Source organism: Halictus rubicundus, chromosome 9, assembly GCF_050948215.1.
Source record: "Halictus rubicundus isolate RS-2024b chromosome 9, iyHalRubi1_principal, whole genome shotgun sequence".
Taxonomy (NCBI): Eukaryota; Metazoa; Arthropoda; class Insecta; order Hymenoptera; family Halictidae; genus Halictus; species Halictus rubicundus.
The window spans coordinates 10,692,997-10,715,013 of NC_135157.1; the positions used below are offsets into that span (position 1 = coordinate 10,692,997).

The 22,017-nt window shown below is 39.4% G+C and overlaps 1 protein-coding gene and 1 non-coding gene across 6 annotated transcripts; one reads left to right on the forward strand and one right to left on the reverse strand.

Annotated features, from left to right (window-relative positions):
* Nucleotides 1-49: 49 nt before the first annotated feature.
* On the reverse strand, nt 50-21,437 carry LOC143357051 (ATP-binding cassette sub-family G member 4). 5 transcript variants are annotated; one of them, XM_076793227.1, is made up of 12 exons: nt 21,361-21,437; nt 17,843-17,977; nt 12,204-12,469; nt 6,498-6,615; nt 3,734-3,917; nt 3,404-3,549; nt 2,779-3,017; nt 2,343-2,635; nt 2,086-2,254; nt 1,727-1,983; nt 1,448-1,602; nt 50-1,004 (listed from the first exon to the last, which is right to left on the reverse strand). In XM_076793227.1, exons 3-12 carry the CDS (start codon nt 12,376-12,378, stop codon nt 815-817), a joined length of 1,926 nt encoding a protein of 641 aa, XP_076649342.1. In that variant the 5' UTR covers nt 12,379-12,469; nt 17,843-17,977; nt 21,361-21,437; the 3' UTR covers nt 50-814. The 5 variants fall into 5 exon arrangements, with proteins under 5 accessions (XP_076649342.1, XP_076649341.1, XP_076649343.1 ...); XM_076793226.1 differs by lacking the exon at nt 21,361-21,437 and adding an exon at nt 18,601-18,750; XM_076793228.1 differs by lacking the exons at nt 17,843-17,977; nt 21,361-21,437 and adding an exon at nt 18,601-18,746.
* LOC143357581 (5S ribosomal RNA) lies at nt 7,578-7,697 on the forward strand. Its single transcript, XR_013082856.1, has one exon. It is a non-coding gene; the product is annotated as a 5S ribosomal RNA (ribosomal RNA).
* Nucleotides 21,438-22,017: the final 580 nt, after the last annotated feature.

Below are 22,017 nucleotides of genomic sequence, written 5' to 3' on the forward strand. Positions count from 1 at the left end.
AATAAACATTGACCTCAACTCATTGGTAGTAATAAAACAGACAGTATCGTTTTTAATAAATGACAAGTAACAGATGTATTAAATCATTGTTATCACAGTGACTATTATTGTAATATGTATTCATTCACCCTTTTAAATCGTCATGATATCGGTAGGAAATAACGACACCTTTTTCCGATTTAAATTTTGGTAACACGCTAAAAACAAATTGAAGGAGGCTGTGGGTGGGTATTCATTTAATGTTCCCTTTAAATACGAGATGATGCAAATACAAAAGATACAGTTAATTATATTCTACATATATTAAACGTTCGCTCTCTTTCTCTCTCTCCCTCTCTCATTTTGTTTCTTTCTTGATAATCAGTATCAACGTGATTCGTACAAAAAAAAAGAAAAATATCAACTCTTATCGTTTAAAATAAGACACAGCATCAAGAAAATGTCATTGATTCACGATACCATGCTATCTCGAGATAAGAAGAGTGTTTCTATCTACTGGGGCACGTGTGTTTATCATGCACGTACAATGTATAACAATTCGCGATATTGTATATGTGTGTATAGATATATATATATATCCATCGCATTTGTACCAAAGTGCAATAAATGCAACGGTAATGGTTTCCTTTTGGCGAACAGTCTTGATATGACATTACATATCATTTTACATTGCACGAAATACATCTCAAATAGAAGGTCAGTCTTTCAGAAGAATTCATTTACATACTGTTCTATTTGCACTAAGCTGAACACAACACGTATCTCAACCATAGAAAATCTGATTTCACAGAATCTCACGTTGATCAGTTTCGATTTACAATCGTTTCTCCAGTTTCAGTTTCAACAACGCGAACGCCCCAATGTCCAGCACGAAGTATAAGCTTGTCAAAACGATCATGCAGAACCAGTAATCGGCTTGTTTCATGTCCACGGCACTCAACAGTTTCTCTGGCACTGCGAAATGGCAATATACGTCCGAACACGACAGCTTTGGCCTGTTGTAACTGTAATTAGAGAAGATAATATTGCGTTGATTGAGCATCATAATTTATTGCTCAAGATGAACACACCCACTGTGCTATGTTTATATCGATGATAAGATATCGGTACCTGAGCTAAGTTATAATTGCGATCATCAATTGATACATTAGAAAAGAAGTAATAGAAAGAGAGAAGTAATAGAAGTACGAAAGTAGATAATTTGCAAACAGCTAATAATATTGGCAGCATGGGGAGTTTAAGTGTAGTTGATAGAGATGCGCGAGAACCCGAAGATTTCGGATCGGGATGGGTCGAGAATTTTATTCGAGATCGGGAGGGGTTCTCAAATATATCGAGATTCCGGAAAATATTTGAGAAGCCAACCCGTCCCGACCCGACATTTTCGAGTTCTCACACAGCAATTGAGCTAACTAACAAGCTCAGTTTAATACTGAAGCGTTCTTACCCATAGATAGCAACCATTACACCCTCAAAACCGTACTTAAGAAATGACAAATGAAACAGCCAGCGTAGATACGGATGAGCATCTCTGAATTGAACAAAGAATCCGCTAAATATTAAGAAAGGAAGAATGAAAAGAGGTCCGAAGATCATACCATGCTGAAAGAAAACAAAGTGGTCTACGTATTAACGGAGCATCAATAACGCCAACATAATTACACGATCATTAAACGAGAATCGTAAACAACGATGTGACTCGACCTTTTGCTTTGCTTATACAGACCTGTAATTTCATTCCAGTTCCAATTAACAGACCGATCATTTGAGCAACCATACTAATGGCGAAGCACATTAAAACGTAGAGACAGAAACGTCGGAGTTCCAACAACTGATCGCTCATGTAATACACTATGAGAATGTACATGGAGATTGCCACGAATTGAATGGGAAAATCGGCCACCTTATTGGCGATGTAAATAGAGGGCAATCTGTACCAACGATTAAAGTGTTCACGCGTGATAATTGGCAGCTCCGAGGGAACTGTAAAAGATAAACACTAATGACCGTTGGGGCGAAATGACAAAATGGACAGAACAAATTGCAGGTATCAGCCGCAGCGGCGCGTTACAATTATAGTCTTACACGTGGTGACGGTCGCGCTAAAGGCACTGAACATGAGAAACATTATGTTGAAGAACAGAAGATTGAAGTTGTCCAGGACGTACACCGCATCCTGTCCAATCTTGAAATATATTGTCCCAACGAGCAGAGCTATTACAAAATGCATTGCGAGCCGCGTGAAAGTTAATACCTGAAAACGAAACGATACACATTAACATTTTCGGGTTCTTGCACACCTCTACCACTATTCTTACTAGAATATTTTTCAAACGATTTACCTTATCTCTAGACAGTTTAATGGCATTTCGTTTGAGAAGAATGAACACCTGATTCAAAGAACTGATAGCGTAATCGGAGGAACTTTTGGCTCTGGCATGGATAGGATCCATTTCCATCGGGTGTCGTTGTCGAAGCGCTTGAAACGATGCTGTTACATTTAAAGCGATAACTTCCTCCTGACAATTGACGTTTATATTGCTCGTTGACCTCCAAGCGTTATTTTTTCCATTCTCAATGGCTTCCACCAATTCTGGTACGTATTTGCCGTAATCTCCGTTACAGATTTCCATCACTGCAAAAAGGATGACGAAAACGGTTTGGAAAACACGCTTTGGCAAAATACGATGTATCACACTTGCGATAAATTAGTATTTGTAGAAAAAGTAGATCGACGCGCGAGTGCATGTCGAAACACGGCGATTTCCATTTACTTACAATAGTCAGCTGGATTGTAATGCGTCGGGCATTGCAATCCGAGGCTGCTCAAATAAGGCACTAAATTCTGCGTGCTACCACTGTAGACGCAACTTCCGTCAGCGATCACATAAAGGTGATCTATCATGTTCAGAAGCGAAGCGCTCGGTTGATGAATCGAGCAAATTACCGTCTGCCCCGACTTCGCCAATTGCTTCAGCAACGTTATACAATACTTTGAGGTGACGCTGTCTAATCCGCTGAAAGAAAATAGACAAATTTCAAATGAAATACAAATTAATAGCATCAAGGTACTGGGTTTTATCCATCCCTTTTTTAAACAATTTTAATGAATTGGAAATAATACAACAGTGTCATTGGACGCTTTAAATATTTTCTCTGTTCTTGTGATTCGTCTACGCATTTTGATAAAAAATGCGCGAACTCCGCAATCTATTAATAACTTAATAAATATTGCACCGATAGGCAAGATTTCGACGTATCTATGAATTTGCATACTATTGTAACATATTCAGCTCTATGCAATCAAATTTCTCACAGTTTTTGTACTGCGAAGAGTACGATGAAAAATCTTTTAAAAAATTCTTATCGAATAAAGTGGAGAGTGTGTTCTGCTTCTAGATACCTAGTAGGCTCGTCGAGGAATAAAATTGGTGGACTATTGAGTAATTCCAACGCAATGGCCAATCTTTTCCTTTCCCCGCCGCTAAGCCATCCTGTACGCGTGTGACGAGACGTGTCCAGGTTCATTGTGACTAAAATTTGGTCTATCTGAAAAACAATACGCGATTATTAGTAGGGAAGATCGGGGTTGACAGTAACTTTGTAAATAATTTAATATCTATTACAGCTATTATAGCAAATTTTACTACAATTTTACTACAACTTTACTACTATTTTACTACAATTTTACTACATTTTATTACAAATTTTACGTTACTCTCAATCAAGTTACCTTCCGCTTCTTCTGTTGTCGGCTTATGGAAAGTTTAAGATCTGCAGCAATGACCATGGCTTCCTGTACGGTCAGCAATGGCTGCAAATTGTCGTCCTGCATTATATACGCAGACGATCTTTTAAATTCAGTGAGATTTCTGGTCCTCGAGTTCACCATTATGTTCCCGCTCACGCCAACCGTTCTGTAATTTAAGAGATTCCTGTTTTCATTCATACGAGAACACGTTTCTCTTGTTCTGTTTTGGGACGGTACACCAATTCATTCAATGGACCCATTCATTGAATTTCAGTCAATGGCCTCGATCATTCATTGCTGGTCCGATAAAGTATAAACGGCATGATTTAAAGCGTATTCAACCTACTTAATAAGTCGCTCAAAGTAGCCACGCATTCAATCGTTTAAATCATCTTATCGTTCTGTAAAACGTAATTCGGACTGATTGAAGTTGAATTAAACGCTCCGTACAGTTCATTGTTTAACAATTCAATTTTCTCATTATATGCCACCTAACACTCGGAGGTATTAACTCTACCAAAAAAAAAAAAATGTCTCGAAGAATTTATCCATTTTTGTTTCTAAACTTACAGAAATTAAAAACAAAACTATATAATTGAAAACTTCCTATTCCTTTAAACAAATAATTGCATAGTTCGCTCTAGCTACTGAATCTATTCATAGACTTTTCAATGATCATATTGTATCTGATAGAGGCTCGACAATTTTCTTTTCAACAATATGCGTAATCTTGAGAGCTCGGAGATTACGGTTACTCGAGATAATTTGCGCTTTTAAAGTTGAAAATGATGTCGTTTTCTTGAACAAATCCTTAATTATTAATTGTCCTTAACCGTTCTTAATTTATTAAAAAAGAAAGTCCTCAATTTGTTTATCTTCCTGTTGAGAAGCGTTAATTCCTACTTCAATCGCGACACGTCGAGCGAACAAGAACACAATTTATTTCTTGTTTACCGCAACCCGTGCGTCAAAGCGCGATGAAAACACGCGTTTATCGTTCTTCCACAGAGTTTAAAAGATTTCTTTGGTCACCCAAGGTTTATCGGTGATAACCGTATTACCACGAGTGAAAGACTCGCCGTCGGGTATCACAGTGCCGACGTAAAGTCAGCGGAAATGCAAACGATTGTGCGCGTTCGATTCAGCGTTCAGACAGTTTTACGCGTCGCGACTCCTTTATCTAATCGCTGCCAGAATTTTGTTCAGCCGCTCTCGATTAGTAACCCTCAATCACAGAGTTCGTATACTTACTACAGATCGGACGGAATGCATTTCTGATCGGCGACTTTAACGATCGCACATAAATATCAAGACATAGGATAGGGGACCGAATCACTGTCGGGGTGCCCATTACTGTGCCTATATTAAAATTACATTTATTTTTAAAGCATAACGAATATTAACATTTTTATATATAGATATTATACTTTTTTTACTTTTTTTTATATGTATAGGCACAGCAATTGCTACCCCACAGTAATTGGGTGACTTACCCAATTGCAGGACGAACATATTGAAGCCTAATTTGTTTTCACCCACCCTGTACGTGAAATAAGAATTTCTCTGGGGGATAGTATAGCACAAGAAGTCAAACTTTTTGACAGAGATAAATTTTTTTCCTACGACCGATAGATTTAAATGGTTTTTCATTTTGTTTTTCGATGGAAATGTGTATAGGTTTCGTAGGAAATTTTTCAGTATTTACTAATTTCACTGTAAGATATCTGCATGACTTTGAATGGTTCGCGGAGACGTACCGTGCATAAATTTACGAAAGGAAACGAAATAAAACCGACCGAGTAGGAAGTATCCCTGACCTTCTGGGGTCAGTGTTTCGAGTGTTGCCTTTTAAAACGATCAGGCTTTTTGTTGAAAACTCTCTCAGCACATAACTGTGCCAGGTCTAATGACCCAGATCATCGTCGGTACTTCCTCCTCGACCGGTTTTGATATATCTACTTTTGCAAATACCTGAAATATACGCGAATTCATATGTAGGACACATTCACATACATGAATTCAAACGGCCCAATAAATTCACGATATAAAAAACACTCGCCTTCGCAATAGTATTTTGCTCCGGGTCGTGTCAAACAATTTACTTTTTGTGTCTCTACGTTCAGAGCGCTCCTCAATCTCCAGGGCGCCCTGCTCCACCAATGCAAAGAAAAGAAACGTAATTTAAATTTTATCTGCTGACGTCAACCGATAAAATGACGAGGGTTAAAAGAAGTGGTTAAGGGGCAAAGATGAATGAAGAGATCAGCGACTGGTTCCCGGAACATAATTGTGAACCCTTAAGTGAGCTTTCAAAAATGCAATAACTCAATTAATATATTTAACCTCTTGCACCCCGTTTGCGTCATTCGTAATCTACTGCTCGACAATAATGGTACCAATACTGTTCTAATTTACATTAAATGTAAACAGTAACAAGTAAATAGTTTCAAGTTCCTCTCCACAAAGTATTGCTTCGAAAAGTCCTACAATATTCATTTCTACCATATTGGTTGATGGAAATTAGTTTTCTTTTGTATCTACATCTTCGAGTAATATCAGATTTGAGTCGAATCATAGTGACCCTTATTGTCCGCTTAAGGGGTAAATGTTTCGCAGAATCCGGCTCCGTCTTTGAAAGCCAACAAGATGAACGTTCGCGGATTTTGGAAAACCCGACTGAAAGAGGATCAGGCCAATTAACTGTATGGCAATATTTTACAAACATGGTAAGGCTAACTGTACTAACACGAAGCCTGCCAGCACGTTCAGCAGCGTTGACTTTCCCGCGCCAGACAGTCCCATGATCGCAGTGAGTTCGCCAGCTCTGAATTCGCCGCTCACATTCTTCAGCAACTCCCGATTCGCTGAAAACATCAATGGGAATACAATAATTATCTAATAGCAAAATATACGAAAAATTAGTCCCGCGAAAAACCACACCCGTGAACGGTCTAGAAAACAGTGTGGAACATCTTGAGTATGAACTGGGGCACATTAACATTCTCATTCCGCGCGCACTTAGCTAGCCACACCCTTTTTCAACTTACCCAGTTATGCGAACCTCGCGTCCTAATCCCGTACAATGTTAATTGAAATATTACATTATAAACGTAAAAATTAAATTTTTACTTGTAGGAAATTACTAACACTTCTGGAATTTTCTTTTAAATAATAATCTCAGAATTACTCGATAGCTTGTTTAGAAGATCCTGAATTATTTATCTTCGATTTACAAAAGACTTCGGACGCTTCTAACTACTGTATGTTTACTTATATACATTTTTTCAAATCATACTTGGTCTGCATATGGTGATCTTCTTATCGTTCCTGATCGAGTAGCTACTAATACCATTTTATTGCCACAAAGTAAATAATTGAAGTATGTTTTCAAAGCACTTGATCAAAGGGACTCCTCGAATAAATTACGAGATAAGGGGTGTAATGTAGGCATATTGGCGCTTAGTATAGATATCCGGCCCTAATGGATATACTCGCATGGATGGAGTGGGCTATTTTCTGATTTAAAAATAGATAAAATTCGAGAAATCAAATAAAACATATTTTTGTTTATAAAACAAAGTAAGGGCCCATAGTAAGGGACTCAATTACTGTGGGGGTACCAATTCCCGTGCCTATATTAATTATACTTATTTTTGAAGCACAATGAATATTAAAAATTTAACTTTTCAGGCACAGTAATTGGGTCCCTTACCCTAACTGTATTCGAACGAGGCTTGCTAAATATGGCTAGCTACTAGCTCCTTAACATAATGAAGCTAAACGAAATCTTAAATGCAATATTATTCAGTTTTTGACATGTACGAATGTCAACGACCAGATCACACTGCAAAAAACCGATTCTCGTCCGATCATCGAAGTTAAACAGTGTTGAGCGTGGTTAGTACTTGGATGGGTGACCGCCTGGGAATACCGCGTGTTGTTGGCACAATTTTTTTATTTTTCATTCATTCTTATCTTTTAAAACGGTAGACACCATTGCGTAGTTCTTTTCATCTCGTTTTCAGAAATTAAAAAATAGCACAGTTACGCTGACGGATTTTGATAACAGCGACAATGTGCCAAAACTCATCCAATGGCATAAAAATGCTTGGATACCACGGCATGCACGTCGTCAATTTTTGGCCTACTTCTAACCGCTTGTATTACCAAATATCTGCATAATCTCGGCAGCTCCTGACCAGCGCGCCTTAGATTGAACCTTCCTCTTTCGAACAAGCCCTTTACCAGCGACAAAATATTCTTATATAAGGACGAAAACTTGAGGCACGTAAAATCATTTTTTGACGGTAATGTAGTCACTCTACCTTATCGCGAATTTACAAAGACCGGGCCCAGAGACAAGGATTTTTCTTAAGGATCTTATGATGAAGGCGCGAGGACAGTGAAAGTGTCTATTAGTTTTCGAGGAGAAATACCGATTATCCGCTGAAACCAACAGGCTTTCGCGATATCAGCCTTTGCTTTCACCGTGCAGAACCCGTGCATTTCTCTCATTCAGCGAGAGAAACTCCAGAATCGAAGAGGACGCCTAAACTCCAAAAGACTGGAAACACGGTCAGATCTCGACAGATCCACGGCCACCGGTGACACGAGAATCCGAGAAAAATGTCACGCAAACCTGTACAGCTATTACACGTTGCCCATCCGATAATTAGCTGTTAATAAAGATTCGTGACAACGACGTGTCCTCACAACTAATTCACCATGTCCTGTTTGCGTACTGATCCAATGTCGCGGCATCGACGTTCCTCGATCATGCTACCGTGAAACTTCGAACAACTGGTCGAAGTGTTTAAAATTCGAACTATGAATCCCACCGGATATTTCGAACTATTCGAACATTACTTCTTATCAACAGCTGAATTCTTATCGCTAATCCTCTGCCGCGACCGAACACCAAAGAACTTTCAAAACATTGTTTTTTTGGTAACTAGCTGATTTGATAATTTCGATAAGAGCTCGTATAATATGTATACCCACGAGGCCGGTAAAATGAGTTTAGAAATGATTGGGCAAGTATCTCTGGCCGATAAGTCAAAAATGGCTGCGTTTACGGTGCTTGATAAGACTGGTATTCAATTAGCGAAAATTGTTTCTCTTCGAACGCATTCGATTTAGTTTGAACTTTATTTTTTAGCTTCTTCGACTACCGTACTCGGGATTATTTTGACTCGGCATCGTCTAGGGTAAGGGACTCAATTACTGTGGGGGTGTCAATTACTGTGCCTCTATTAATTATACTTATTTTGAGAGCATAATAAATATTAAGAAAGTGCTATTGATTTTAGTGACAAAATTTAATATCTCCTTTTTAGTATTCATTATGCTTTCAAAATAAGTAGAATTAATATCAGCACAGTAATTGTCACCTACACAGTAATTGGGTCCCTTACCCTATGTGGACCCAAGGATTACCAAGTGTGGCAATGATATTAGAAATTAGTGTTTGTCGAACACTCGATGTTAAATAGTCGGATAAATAGTGGCGTAGAAGGGAGAGGAAAGCGAGGGCAATAGAAGTTAACCAATACTATGAGATTAACAAAGAACTCCGTCATACGCATCGCGAATACTATGATAGTATAGCAACGTTGGAGAATATGCGAACTGTTCCCTGGGCAGTTGACCACGAGCTTAACAAGGGTCCCATTCAATTTGTTACAGACGATACGCCGGCGTGCGTAATATATATTTTTTAAAAGAGTTCTTAACCATGTTTATCCTCGTGTCGTTCCTCCAGTGGTCCAGGGTTAGTAAACTCATAACAGCCCGACAACACACGCGCACATCTGCGACCACTATTGTGCACACTGTCTATTTATACCGCTGTGGGACATATTCTCCGACAGCATTCGGAGCTGAGTACTAAAGGAACGCTCAGCGTATGTTGCCCTCCAAAAATAACTGCGATACAACCGTAAAATCAAACTGTGTCACCATTTTTCACATCTTTGTCCCTATCTCTCAATATGCAATACGTTGAAGGAAACTTTTAAAGGCAGATTTTAAAAGGAAGCTGTTTTATTGGCCGAAAATTATAAAATTAACGCGTTCGCTGCCGGCATTTTTTTTTTTGCTATAAAACGTACCTCCTTTATGAAATATTGAAACATTTTAACAGAAGAAATTAGTTAAATCATTCGTTAGAATATACTAGAATTCAATAGAATATACTATAACATATCAGACTATACTAGAATATATTAGAATATACTAAAATATACTATAGAGTGCTGTTACGGCGTAACAACCAATCATAAACCCGGACCCCTATTAAGGTACACCAGAAAATGTAAAATTTTGAAACTTCCCAAATGCCGGTCAACTAAATCACTTTATTACCCCGACGTGACGAAAACGAATATTAGGAGATTAAAGATCACTTTACAATACGCTAAATTGTTATAAGACCGAAACCCGGCAGATGGTCAATTTTATGACCGTAACGCACAATACCGTCGCGTTACCTGCGTAAGGCACCCCACGCGGTCTTGAGCCGTTGCAAGGAAGTTTTAGCCAAATCAAACTCCTTCAAAAACCGACCGCCTACAATCCCCATTGACCAATCACGATCTACCGACCAGCAAACCATCCCCCAACTCAAACTCCAAGTCCTCCAAATAAATCATTCCACGACATCAGAATCGATCAGTCCGTCCACCGGAAAACACCTACCGTTAAATCACATTCACTCACTCTGTAACCTAACACCTAGTCGTTTATATTTTTATAATAAAGTTAAGTTATCAGTTCTTCGAATGCACCTTATTTATTAAGGTGGATGCGTATGCATCCACCTTAATTAAAAATAAATATTCCCTCGCCGTTAAGTCAGCGAGTGAAGCGGAGCATGCAGTGAGAGTTTCTCTCAAGATTAGACAACCCCCTTTTGCTCACGCCACAACAAGTGCCAGAATATACTAGAATATACTATAATATATCAGAATATACACTTGAATATGCTAGAATATATTAGAATATACTAAAATATACTATAGTGTGCCAGAATATACCAGAATATACTAGAATATACCATAATATACTATAATATATCAAAATATATAAAAGTATACAAGAATATACTAGAATATACGACTGTAGAGCCTGGGAGTACGAATGTTATGTCAGCACCCATTCTCAAAGGCTCAAAGTTTAGCCGCGAGACTCAATTAATTATGACAAAACGTGTCACGCACGAACGAGAACGACGACAGATAATATGTTAAGTGTATCTTCGGGAACGACATCATTATTGACGAGTTCAACGTTTCCCATTGCGTCAATCTCTGGCGTGCACTTCACCCATGGACGACCCACTTGTTATTCGAGTCAATTGTAACAAGCTGTACATTATAATTGTTACAAACGAACGCCTCTTCGCCACGTAACTCGATCGAAAATGACGTTCCACTTGTATCGATGCTAGATCATATCGCGGAGCAACTGTTTCTAAATGCCCACACTTGAATGCGTCCGATCGAGTAAGTCGATTACAAGACAAATTTAATTACAGGTAATTGTTTAGCGTTTTCCGTTTCATTCAAGCACGTACGAAGGAAATGTTTAATACGAACACATTTTACTTGTACGATAGAAGAGCTATGTGTGCGTTTATCATTCGATACGAGATCTATTTATAGACGATTTCCGGAAAAATTATGTTTTCATCACGTCGCCACGTGTACTTACTCGCATATTCATTATAGTACCGCTGATGTAAATGGCATTGCGTGTAGACCTCGGTATCACGCTTGTATGTCGGCTACGTGCACATAATGCTAATTAATTTTCGATAATGGATACCGAAACTTTTCGTACAGCAAGTCGATCCATCGTTACAGTATTTTGCTGGATCGAATAGGAGCATGATAATTGATCATTTCCAACCAAAAGAGATCATTAGATGATACTTTACGCAGGGTCATTTATCAGTGTACGCACGAGACTGTCATTGCTGTTAAAAAATTAAGAACCTCCCAATCGTCAATTTCCAAAATGATTTACTCAAAATGGTTTACTTACAATTTAAAAAACAAATCAAAATGGTTTACTTAAAATCTAAAAATGTCGAAATGTCGACAAGAAGCGCGTTAAAAAATATTCAAATATATGTACAGTTACACATCCTGTCGTAAAGTTCTAACTCTTCTGAGTTCTTAAAAAGTTATTGCATTTTCAAACGGTGTACAAAGACTCTTTCGCCTGACTGCAAATAACGTTTCCATGAATAATCTCGAGCGGTATCAATGTAACAAAGTGCAATTGTAAAAAGTTTCACAACTTCGTCGTGAAGCATTGCAGAGTGTCTGCGACTCGATGCAGAAAAATTAGGGATCTGTGTTACCGACGTTTCTAAAATAAGAACCACGCGCCGCGGGGATTATACATATATAGTGTTACGATTAAAACGAAGAGAACGAACGATACTCACTTTTGGACAGAATCCAGGGTCGCGCGGTGTAGGAGACATCCTCGAAGACTAGAAATATCAAATCGTTGATGTCCATCGCGTCGTCCAATTTTTTGGTGCTGGTCGGCGCGTTTTCCGAACTACGCATGGCGTGCCTCAGCTGCTGCTGCATCTCGATGAGTACTTTCGTGCCCATTCTCTATCTTTTTCCCGGCACAGGCATTCGAGTGTTCGTCGGCGCGCTTTCTCCTTCTTTTCCGAATGCTCGGCTTTTCCTATCAGGCTCGCTAAATACACAACGAAATGGTTGAGAAAGTTATACATACCAAAAAAAAAGCGGCGTGCACGCGCGCGCGCACGTACACGTAGGAAAAAATTAACAGAGAAGAGGCCGAGGGAACTGGTTATTGCATTTCGCAACCGATCGTGGGCGGTGTTACGGGTTTCGGGCCGAGAGAGCCACGTTTGGACACAATCTCCCGATCATCCGACGACTCGCTCGCGACATGTGACACACTAATTGCTGCACGGTATCAAACAGTTTGTACTGCGATACCAGCGCACACGCGGCGAAAGTATCGAAAGAAATGTTTCCACAATTTATGACCGCAGCTGCTGCCGCCGCCGCGCCGGTTTTATTTAACCCTTCTGCAACATTCCTGTCCACGTGACCCCAAAATTAATATTTTCTTTCGATCGTATCGTTCGTTGCAGAGACACACACCTCTGGCGAAAAATAGGGTACACCCAATTACCCAATTAAGATCATTTAATTTCTGTTTCCGACGACTGAAGAGAACGAATACAATTTGCCATTAGGAACACAAAAGATTGACTAATGAGAAAAGATTGATGTTTCAAGAAATTGATATGTAAAGGATCAATTTGAAAATTGCGAAGAACGCACGGGGAATTTTAATCGATTACTTTCTGCCAGGGTCGGCACTAATTAGTTCAATACCACCCGGTTTATATAAAAGTGTTTCCCCTTTATTGAATATCAACTTTGATCCGCTCCGATACACAGAACATCGATGTAACTACCTGACGGGTGTAGCCTGGTTAATCTGCATTGCAAATAGTCGTTTCAGACAATACCGGAGCACTCGACGCGAACTTAGTGTCCCCTTTAGAAGGAATAAACGTAATTTCTGGACTGCGGATTTTATTTAACTGTAAGAAAAGCGAACGGGTGAAATACAAAACAAAGGGAAATTTCACTCGTTCAAATCACTGAATCATTTTCGAGAAAAATTAATTTTTGCGTTATTTATGCTTCTCGCAATGGGCTTACGACATTTTTATTTTTCGCGAAGATCCACGGTCCGGTGAATTCCGTGCGAAAATCTGTAGAGGGCCGAAATGTTCTCCACGTGCCAAAGTTTGCGGTCCGAAGGGCATTCGAGATTTCAGGCTGTTGCTGTTATCGTTCCTCAGGAGGATTTAATCCGCGCGATTAACTCCGCGCGAGTCACATATGATTCACTACAATGCTTCGTTATCGAAGCATTGTAAACTCGGTTGCAAAGCCGGTTTCGCTCGGACCGTCTTGCACACGTTTCTCCGCGTCCTCAGCGCACAGGCGCGCGTCGTGTACTGCATGCGAAACGCTTGGCCAAGGAACGGCAACCATAATCGCAAAAAACAGAGGTCGTCTTCGACGGATAGTGTTCGAGTAGCGAGTCTCTCGTTTTACCTCATTCGCAGGTAAATTACTGTTTACTTGCTCTTTTTCCCCGGATTTATTTATATAACGACGCGAGACGATTCTTCGTTGCAACCCGCGGTTCTGGATATTTAAAAAATCAGTTCCGGTTTGCTGTGTGATTAGCACCAATACATATTGCAAAAAAGTGAAATAAAGATGTCATGGGACAGTGGTCGCTAACGAGTAGATTGCAGATCTTTATGTAAAATAGAAACTAATTGTAATAACACTGGAGCCAAGTAAAAATCGTCGCCATCAATTCTAATAAGCAGATGTTTATGCATTTTCCAGATCCTAACGAAATTTCCTACACTGAATGGCGCAAAGGACCCAATTACCGCGTCTATATTAATTATACAATTCTAACAATTCCGTCTTCTATTTCTGGGATTCGCGGCGCTCGAAATGTTCATCAGTTAATAACACGTTCTGCGTTAAACTGAATAATTTTCACCGCGTAACAAGGTTTCCGCCGCAATAATGCTTTTGTGAATTTTCTAGTGGAATTTCATTCAAGGTCATCGCCTCGGGACTACGGTGATCCCTTTGAGGCTTTACTCCCACACACCGTCGAACGCAGGCGATGGCAGCATGTGCAGCGAGGTAGTAATAATTCTCTATCAAATTCGCAGACTACAGTCTGGTTTCGGACCGCGAAATCAAGTTTTCGAATTGATTGTTGTCTAGTGCCACCGTGTCTGGCAAAAACTTATTTGTCCGACGTTGAAGAGCCTTGCATCGCACGAGACTTTCGTCGAAAGCTATTGTATACAGCGTCGTACAGGCGATCAAGAAGCTGACCTTGTTTGAACCGTTTTCGCACACCTCCGCACTTGTACAAAGAACAACACTGGAAACGCGAAGGCGCAGAGGTCGTTTGTAACGTATTGGTTAGGCTCGCGTTGCAATACTGTCGCATCCGACGCGAGACAAAGCTTCATATCTCATCCCTACCTCGTAGTTAAAAACCAGTTAATAATCAAGCACGTTGGAATGTATCCGTAGTGTGGAGCACAGTTGACAGAATCGTCTCGTGTGGTTCAATTGTCGCGCGGCGAATTGCTACACGAGGATGCACACCATTTTTCCCCAAAAATGTGTAAAGCATATAAAAATATAAAATATTGAATGTTCCATCGAGTATTTCATTAGAATTTTATTAAGGTCCACACCGGATTTGAGAAAAATTGAAACATGCAAGAAAGCGCTTTCTGCCATGACAAGGGACCCAATTACAGTGCCTATATTAAAGATACTTATATCTAAATTTTGTTTCATTAAAATCAGTTAATATATACGTTACGTATCTATTTTTTATAGTCATTATGCTTTAAAAGTACGTATAATTAATATAGGCACAATAATTGGTACCCTCACAGTAACTGGGTCCCTTAGCCTAGCAGGGAAGAATTTCTATTCTTACTTAAAGTTTAGACTAGCTTTCTAAGAAATTTTTTCTTGATAGAATATAGATTAGGATTTTTAAGGCGTGTTGAAAGATAAGCGCCGGGCGTGTGGGCGCTGGTAAAACACTTTTGGGAGAAATGACGAATCCTTGTAAAAATAATCCCACTGGTTAAATTTACGACGGAGCAGTGCATATTTTGCCAGTATTTAGGACTTCTTGATCCTCCAAGGATTTTTAGTCTCTTGAAAGGTCGTTGACCGAAAAGGTACAGTGAAAGGACGTAAACGTTTTTCGGTTGCAGAGGTAAAAAAAAAAAACAAGGATCGTAAGACCGGGGTTTTATACTGTGGTAATTTCGTGCAGCAGTTTTAGGGTGAACGACGAGCCACCTCGGCTTCAGCGAACGGAGAGGGTGCGAGTTTCGAGTGTACCTTGTGGGTGTGCTTGTGCGGATAAGATTGTATGGTCTGTCTGAAGAGTATCGTCGGAGCCGGTAACGGACAATGTATCCTTACTCATTCACCGTCGTTCTCAAACTAAAATATTCTCTAATTATATGTTAAATGAATTCAGCACGCGACGAACCTCTTCGATCAACTCGTACGGTAAACAATTAACGAGGACTGCTGATCAACGCGTTCGCAGAACGAACGGTTGATAGTCACTGCTGTACGGTGTCGGATGACCATTTGGTGGTGCGGATGTAGGGAGCGTTACGAAGATACGATTGGATTTGTCAACGAATACCGAGCGAAAAGAATCGGCGAGGGAAACACGTCGAGAGCAACGAAATTTTCGTGTATTATTTTTTCATGACTCACGGAAATAATCAGCGAAATGGGTGTTATCTGTTTTACCATCTTTGCCTGTACCTGGAACTCTATCGGGTTGTCTGATATTCGATATCCTATAGTTATCTCTTCCAGGATGCTTCCTTGATGTCTTTGTAAACATTCAACGTTGTATTGTAAACGTGGGCACACAGGAAAATCACGGGGAAAATGGAGATTCGAGAATGAGCTTCGTTGACAATAGTTTGCGATAAACCGAATTGCTAACACGTGCAAATGTTTGTTAATAAATACCCGTTCGTGATTCATAAATTGGTTAATGTAACCGCCGTTCTGTGCAGAGTCACCAGATCAAGACTTGTTCCCCCACTCTAATTTCCCCTTCTACCGCGCTATTCCCCAGGCTTTCGCCCGGTCACGTGACGTGTTTCGCCCCTGGCAGAGAGGGGGTAACTTTTTCCCCTCGATTCGTGCTCCCTCCCCTCATCTGGCGACACTGGTCCTGTGTATGCCCAGGGAAAGAAAATCGCTGCCCGTACGGGCAAATGCTGAACAGCTCTTCAATTCATATCGCACCGATGATAGGAAGCCGTCACACGACCGCGATAACAGAAGTTGTCAAATTATTCTTAGATAAAATAGCAAGTCCGCGAGTTCAATGAACGAAAAATGTTCGCAGTATGAATCTGGACAAACAGTGTCAGTAACGGAGTGTCTATATGTCTATATAACTAACGATAACCGAGAATAATATGAATTGTTATTAAAAGACTACCGATTTTCATGTATTTATGAAGAAATTAACTGGGTGAAATATAAAACAGTGAAACATATAGAAAAATCCAAGAATATTGCTACATTGTTTTCAACGTAAAAAGACCATTAAGGAACGAAATGAATTTTTATTTAACTACTGCTTTCCACAATCGATGCAGCATATTTTCAATTTGCATAAAGATCCTGGTTTCTGAATAAAGAAAAACATCTCGCTCGTACTAAAATCTTCGCTACACATTCGGACTATGTATTCGAGATTGATAAAAGGAACTAAGCAGATGACTTATTCCGCGATATGAGAATGTGTGAAGTGACAATTAAGAAATTGCGAGGTTGATTATGCGAAAAATTGCTGGCATGTTTGTACTTCATCCGCCACTTTGAATAATGTATTCCTCGAGATACGATTCGAATGTTTTCGAATGCGAGTGTCGGGACCGATTATACTATAGTTCGTGTCTCAATTGTCGTTCACACGGAAACTTGTCGATAAGAACATAATTAAATTACGATTAAGAGAAACAGCTTCTCGTGTGAAAACTGCATTACGGTTATCGCATTTTGCGACGAAAAATGCTCGTTAAATATACAAATCGAGATATCGAAGAAAAATGGACTGTAGACAGTTTTTATTCTTTAACCCTTTGCACTCGAGTGGTGACTCTGAAGCACCACTAGAAATTGTTGTGGCATTATTTCAAAGAAATTACAAAAAACATTACAAAATATTTGTAACATTACAAAATTTTTATCCAATAGATTACTAAACATTTAAATATTATATGTGTACATCGGATCAGTTTCGTATGAATAAAATGAAAATATTCTAAGACGGAACAAAAATTTAGTTTTAGAATAAAAATAGCGCCGAGTGCAAAGGTTTAATAGCGTCCCCCCTCTCTTTCTTTCTATCTCTCCCGCGTAACTGTCGTAACGATGCTAATAAAAAACGAAATTAATTGTAAGAGCTACTTACGCAGAGGCGAGATGGAGTCTGCAGAGAAGGTTAGCGCAACGCTCCTACGCAACGTCCATCTTTAATCACAATATCCGCGGATCACTGATTTATCACACTGTGTATCAAGTCGAAGGGAGTTCCGTTGTGCCGCGACTGAAAAAGAGAGACCACACCGGTCGACGTTTACAAAACAACGTTGTACAGGTCATAGAGAAAGATCTTGAAACATGCAGGCTACACAATTATCGATCAGCGGAAAACGGTTTCTGTCGATCCGGGAAGCGCGCGAACTGCCTACTCTCGTAGCTACACGTGCCGACACAACACACTTACGCGACTCGTTCCAGAAGGGAGAGAAGAGGGTGGAACGCATTGGTGCGCGCCAAATCATAGTCCAGATACGCGGGTAACGAGCAAAGAATTTATTATATCTTAAACCGTGCTTTATTTATCAAATGCTATCGTCTTATAAAGCATCCATCAGTTCAAGAAATCGATCGGCGATGATAAAGTAACAGGTGTGCAGTTCGAACGGCGGAAAGAAAAAGCCGGCGGACGACGCGCTTCAACGATCTTTTGTCACTTTATCAAAAAATCTCTCGCGATGTATGCACAGCTGTGCCGCGAGTTTTGTTCTTTTATAAATAAGCGTTTATCTTCGCGGAATCTTTATACGTCGCAGAGGTGAAGTTGAAACGTTGGACTTTCTTCGGCTGTGAAGATTGCGACCGTCCGCGAACTTTGTTATAAACAAGAAGGCAATTATGCGATTATACCCGTTCACTGGACAAATAAGACTGCTCCGAAAGGAAAAGCCACACACGCATCGAGCCGCGACGATGCGATACCATCACCCTCGACGCACTCGACGACGACTGAACCATAAGCGCCTCCTATCTGCCCGCGCGTCCTTGTCCCGGCACATGTTGAAAGTTAGCTCACGACCGCGCATGCCGACTGTCAGCCGCTTTATAATCACATTCAAGAAACTTGTATTATAGATTGACGGGAAAGCTCTGTCCGTCAGATTGTAACACCACGTTTATCACTTTATCGGCGGACGTCCATAAGTCGGCGCCATTTTATTTCAGAAATTCAGTCCTTTTCGCTACGAAAGACAGAAGTTTTCTATTCACTTGCGATTTTCATTTGGACGTGGAACGGATACGCACGTACCGTTTACGAACCTTACCGTTTTTGTACTCTTACCGAGCCTGAATCGTTCACAGTTTCTTTGTTCATTCAAGTGCTCGGACCCAGGTAAAACTGATAGTTCACATTGACCGTACATTGTTCGTGTATTCTGCGTATTTTATAGAGGTCTCGCTTATTTAACACTAGGATTACGGGACCCGTCAAAATGACGGGTTCTAATATTTTTAATTTACGATTATTGAGATTGTGAAGATCCATCTACGTGGAATTACTCAACAAACTTATTTCCTTAGGTATATATTATTTAAAAAATGGCTGAAAACTTGGATAGACACATTCTTCTTATTTTTATAAAGTAATGTAGCATACTCACTTTTAATGCTCCGTAAACCTAGTGTTAAACGGTCGGGATTATTAACATAATTGTTGTTGTTGGGGTTTTAATAATAATTTGTTAATTACTTGATAAAGAAGTGTACACCTTGCACTTTAATTTAGTTCATTCCAGAAGGAATAAACTGATACACTCAGGACTACGGTAAGGGACCCAATTACTGTGGGGGTTCCAATTACTGTGCCTATATTAATTATACTTATTTTTAACCAGTTAAGCGCGTTTGACGTGTATACACGTCATCCAACATTCTTTCTCATTTTGCTTTCCTTTGTTCGTAAAATTTATAATAGCGGCATTTGGCCTGCATTCGACGTATATACTCGTCATTGCTTGATTTTAATTCCACAGTTAACTGGTTAAAGTAGAATGAATATTAAAAAAGAGATATTAAATTTTTTCCCATTAAAATATTTTTCCATTAAACTCTTTTGTAATATTCATTGTTGTGGCGTGAGCAAAAGGGGGTTGTCTAATCTTGAGAGAAACTCTCACTGCATGCTCCGCTTCACTCGCTGACTTAACGGCGAGGGAATATTTATTTTTAATTAAGGTGGATGCTGAATAAGGTGCATTCGAAGAACTGATAACTTAACTTTATTATAAAAATATAAACGACTAGGTGTTAGGTTACAGAGTGAGTGAATGTGATTTAACGGTAGGTGTTTTCCGGTGGACGGACTGATCGATTCTGATGTCGTGGAATGATTTATTTGGAGGACTTGGAGTTTGAGTTGGGGGATGGTTTGCTGGTCGGTAGATCGTGATTGGTCAATGGGGATTGTAGGCGGTCGGTTTTTGAAGGAGTTTGATTTGGCTAAAACTTCCTTGCAACGGCTCAAGACCGCGTGGGGTGCCTTACGCAGGTAACGCGACGGTATTGTGCGTTACGGTCATAAAATTGACCATCTGCCGGGTTTCGGTCTTTTAACAATGTAGCGTATTGTAAAGTGATTTTTAATCTCCTAATATTCGTTTTCGTCACGTCGGGGTAATAAAGTGATTTAGTTGACCGGCATTTGGGAAGTTTCAAAATTTTACATTTTCTGGTGTACCTTAATAGGGGTCCGGGTTTATGATTGGTTGTTACGCCGTAACATTCATTATGCTTTCAAAATAAGAATAATTAATATAGGCATAGTAATTGGATCCCTTACCCTGCAGTGAACGTGTTAAAACAGTATTCTGCATATTTAATCGCTAAAGCCATAAATAAAATGCGTTCTCGTATGGATGCTACCAGCATCGCGCTGATTAGCGATTGGCAGTTTTTAATGTGAAATGCAACGAGCACAGTCGCGTTTATATTGTTTTATACGCAAACTTGTTCGAATCTGTCCCCCTGTTCCGTCAGTAAAGATTTGAACGAGTCCGAGCGTAAACGAAATCTATCACTATGCATAGCACTCTCACATAGAAAGCGTCGCCTGCAGCTTGATTATTTTCGTAATGTCGGGTCGCAGACCTTATCTCTAATGTGCTTGTTTGAATCTGTCGCACAGACGCTACTAACTAAATCTCATACATTTCATCCGTAACATTAAATTATTCTATTCACGATTACGACTATTTCCCGTTGCTGATTAATTTTTGTTTTCTTTATATCCGAACACGCAACACATTATATTTTCCTTAAAATAAAAGCGTTTTTATGTATGCATGTTACATGTATACAAATAATTTAACTCGTGTGCATCATATTTATATGTTGCTAGCTGGTTGTAATCCTCGCCAACTCGACAAGGTTACCCGCAAAAAGTTTTCTGGTATTATTTTACCCGTGTGTCATTCATTAATGCATCTCGAACGTTCGTGCAAATAATATGAGAAACTTATTCGAACGTTTCTACTTATCACGATGTTTTCTATGATTAATATTTTTGGTAATAGAAAGTATATATAATAAGAAATTATAAATTAACCATAGATAAACATTTGTTTCTCTTTCGTATTAATATAATAATTCAGTAACATCTATTATAGCTACCTATGTTTCTGATGGTGTTTTGGTAATTTTTCAACTCTGTTGCTCGTGCTCCCTCAAATTATCCGAATTTTGAATGATCATCCTTACCGAACAGATCACCAGGCAATAAGTGCATGTACGAGTTGTTGCGTGGCGCTGCCTGTACAATAAAACGCGAAATGTGATAAAACGCACAGTAATCAAACTGTACGGTAACTGTAACGGTAGTTTCTTAATTTTTCTAACTTCTTTAGTGTTTATCGATCAAGAACAACAAAAACAAAGTTCCTAATAAAACAGCTGTATGCAGAAGAGATCATTCGAAGCAACGAAAAATATCTTATAAACACATGCATCACTTATAACGTTGTATGCACCATTCACTACCAAATTTCTGCAAATTATTTTCTTCTGCTGTGGTACAAACATTCACCGGAATACTAAAAAATGTATGAAATAAAAATTTTCTTGTTTAAATTACGGTACATACTATGTATTCTTTATTTTTCACAGTTTCCAGTTATCCGAATGCACTTCTAAAAGTGACACCGTTCGCACTAATTATCATCGACTTTGTGGAAACTCTTCGAACCGATGGTATACGCTTAAATGTTTACGTAAAAGCATGTACGTGACAAAATGCAAAAATTTGAATTTGCCGCTTTGTGCGCACGCGTG

Bases quoted from the DNA above. Each gene is read 5' to 3' on its own strand.
- LOC143357051 (XM_076793227.1), bottom strand. From the start codon at position 12,378: ATGGGCACGAAAGTACTCATCGAGATGCAGCAGCAGCTGAGGCACGCC. The intron at 3,550-3,733 runs GTAACTTGATTG...ATTGTTTTTCAG, and splicing joins GACAACAGAAGAAGCGGAAG to ATAGACCAAATTTTAGTCAC. The intron at 1,005-1,447 runs GTAAGAACGCTT...CTCTAATTACAG, and splicing joins GTAATGGTTGCTATCTATGG to TTACAACAGGCCAAAGCTGT.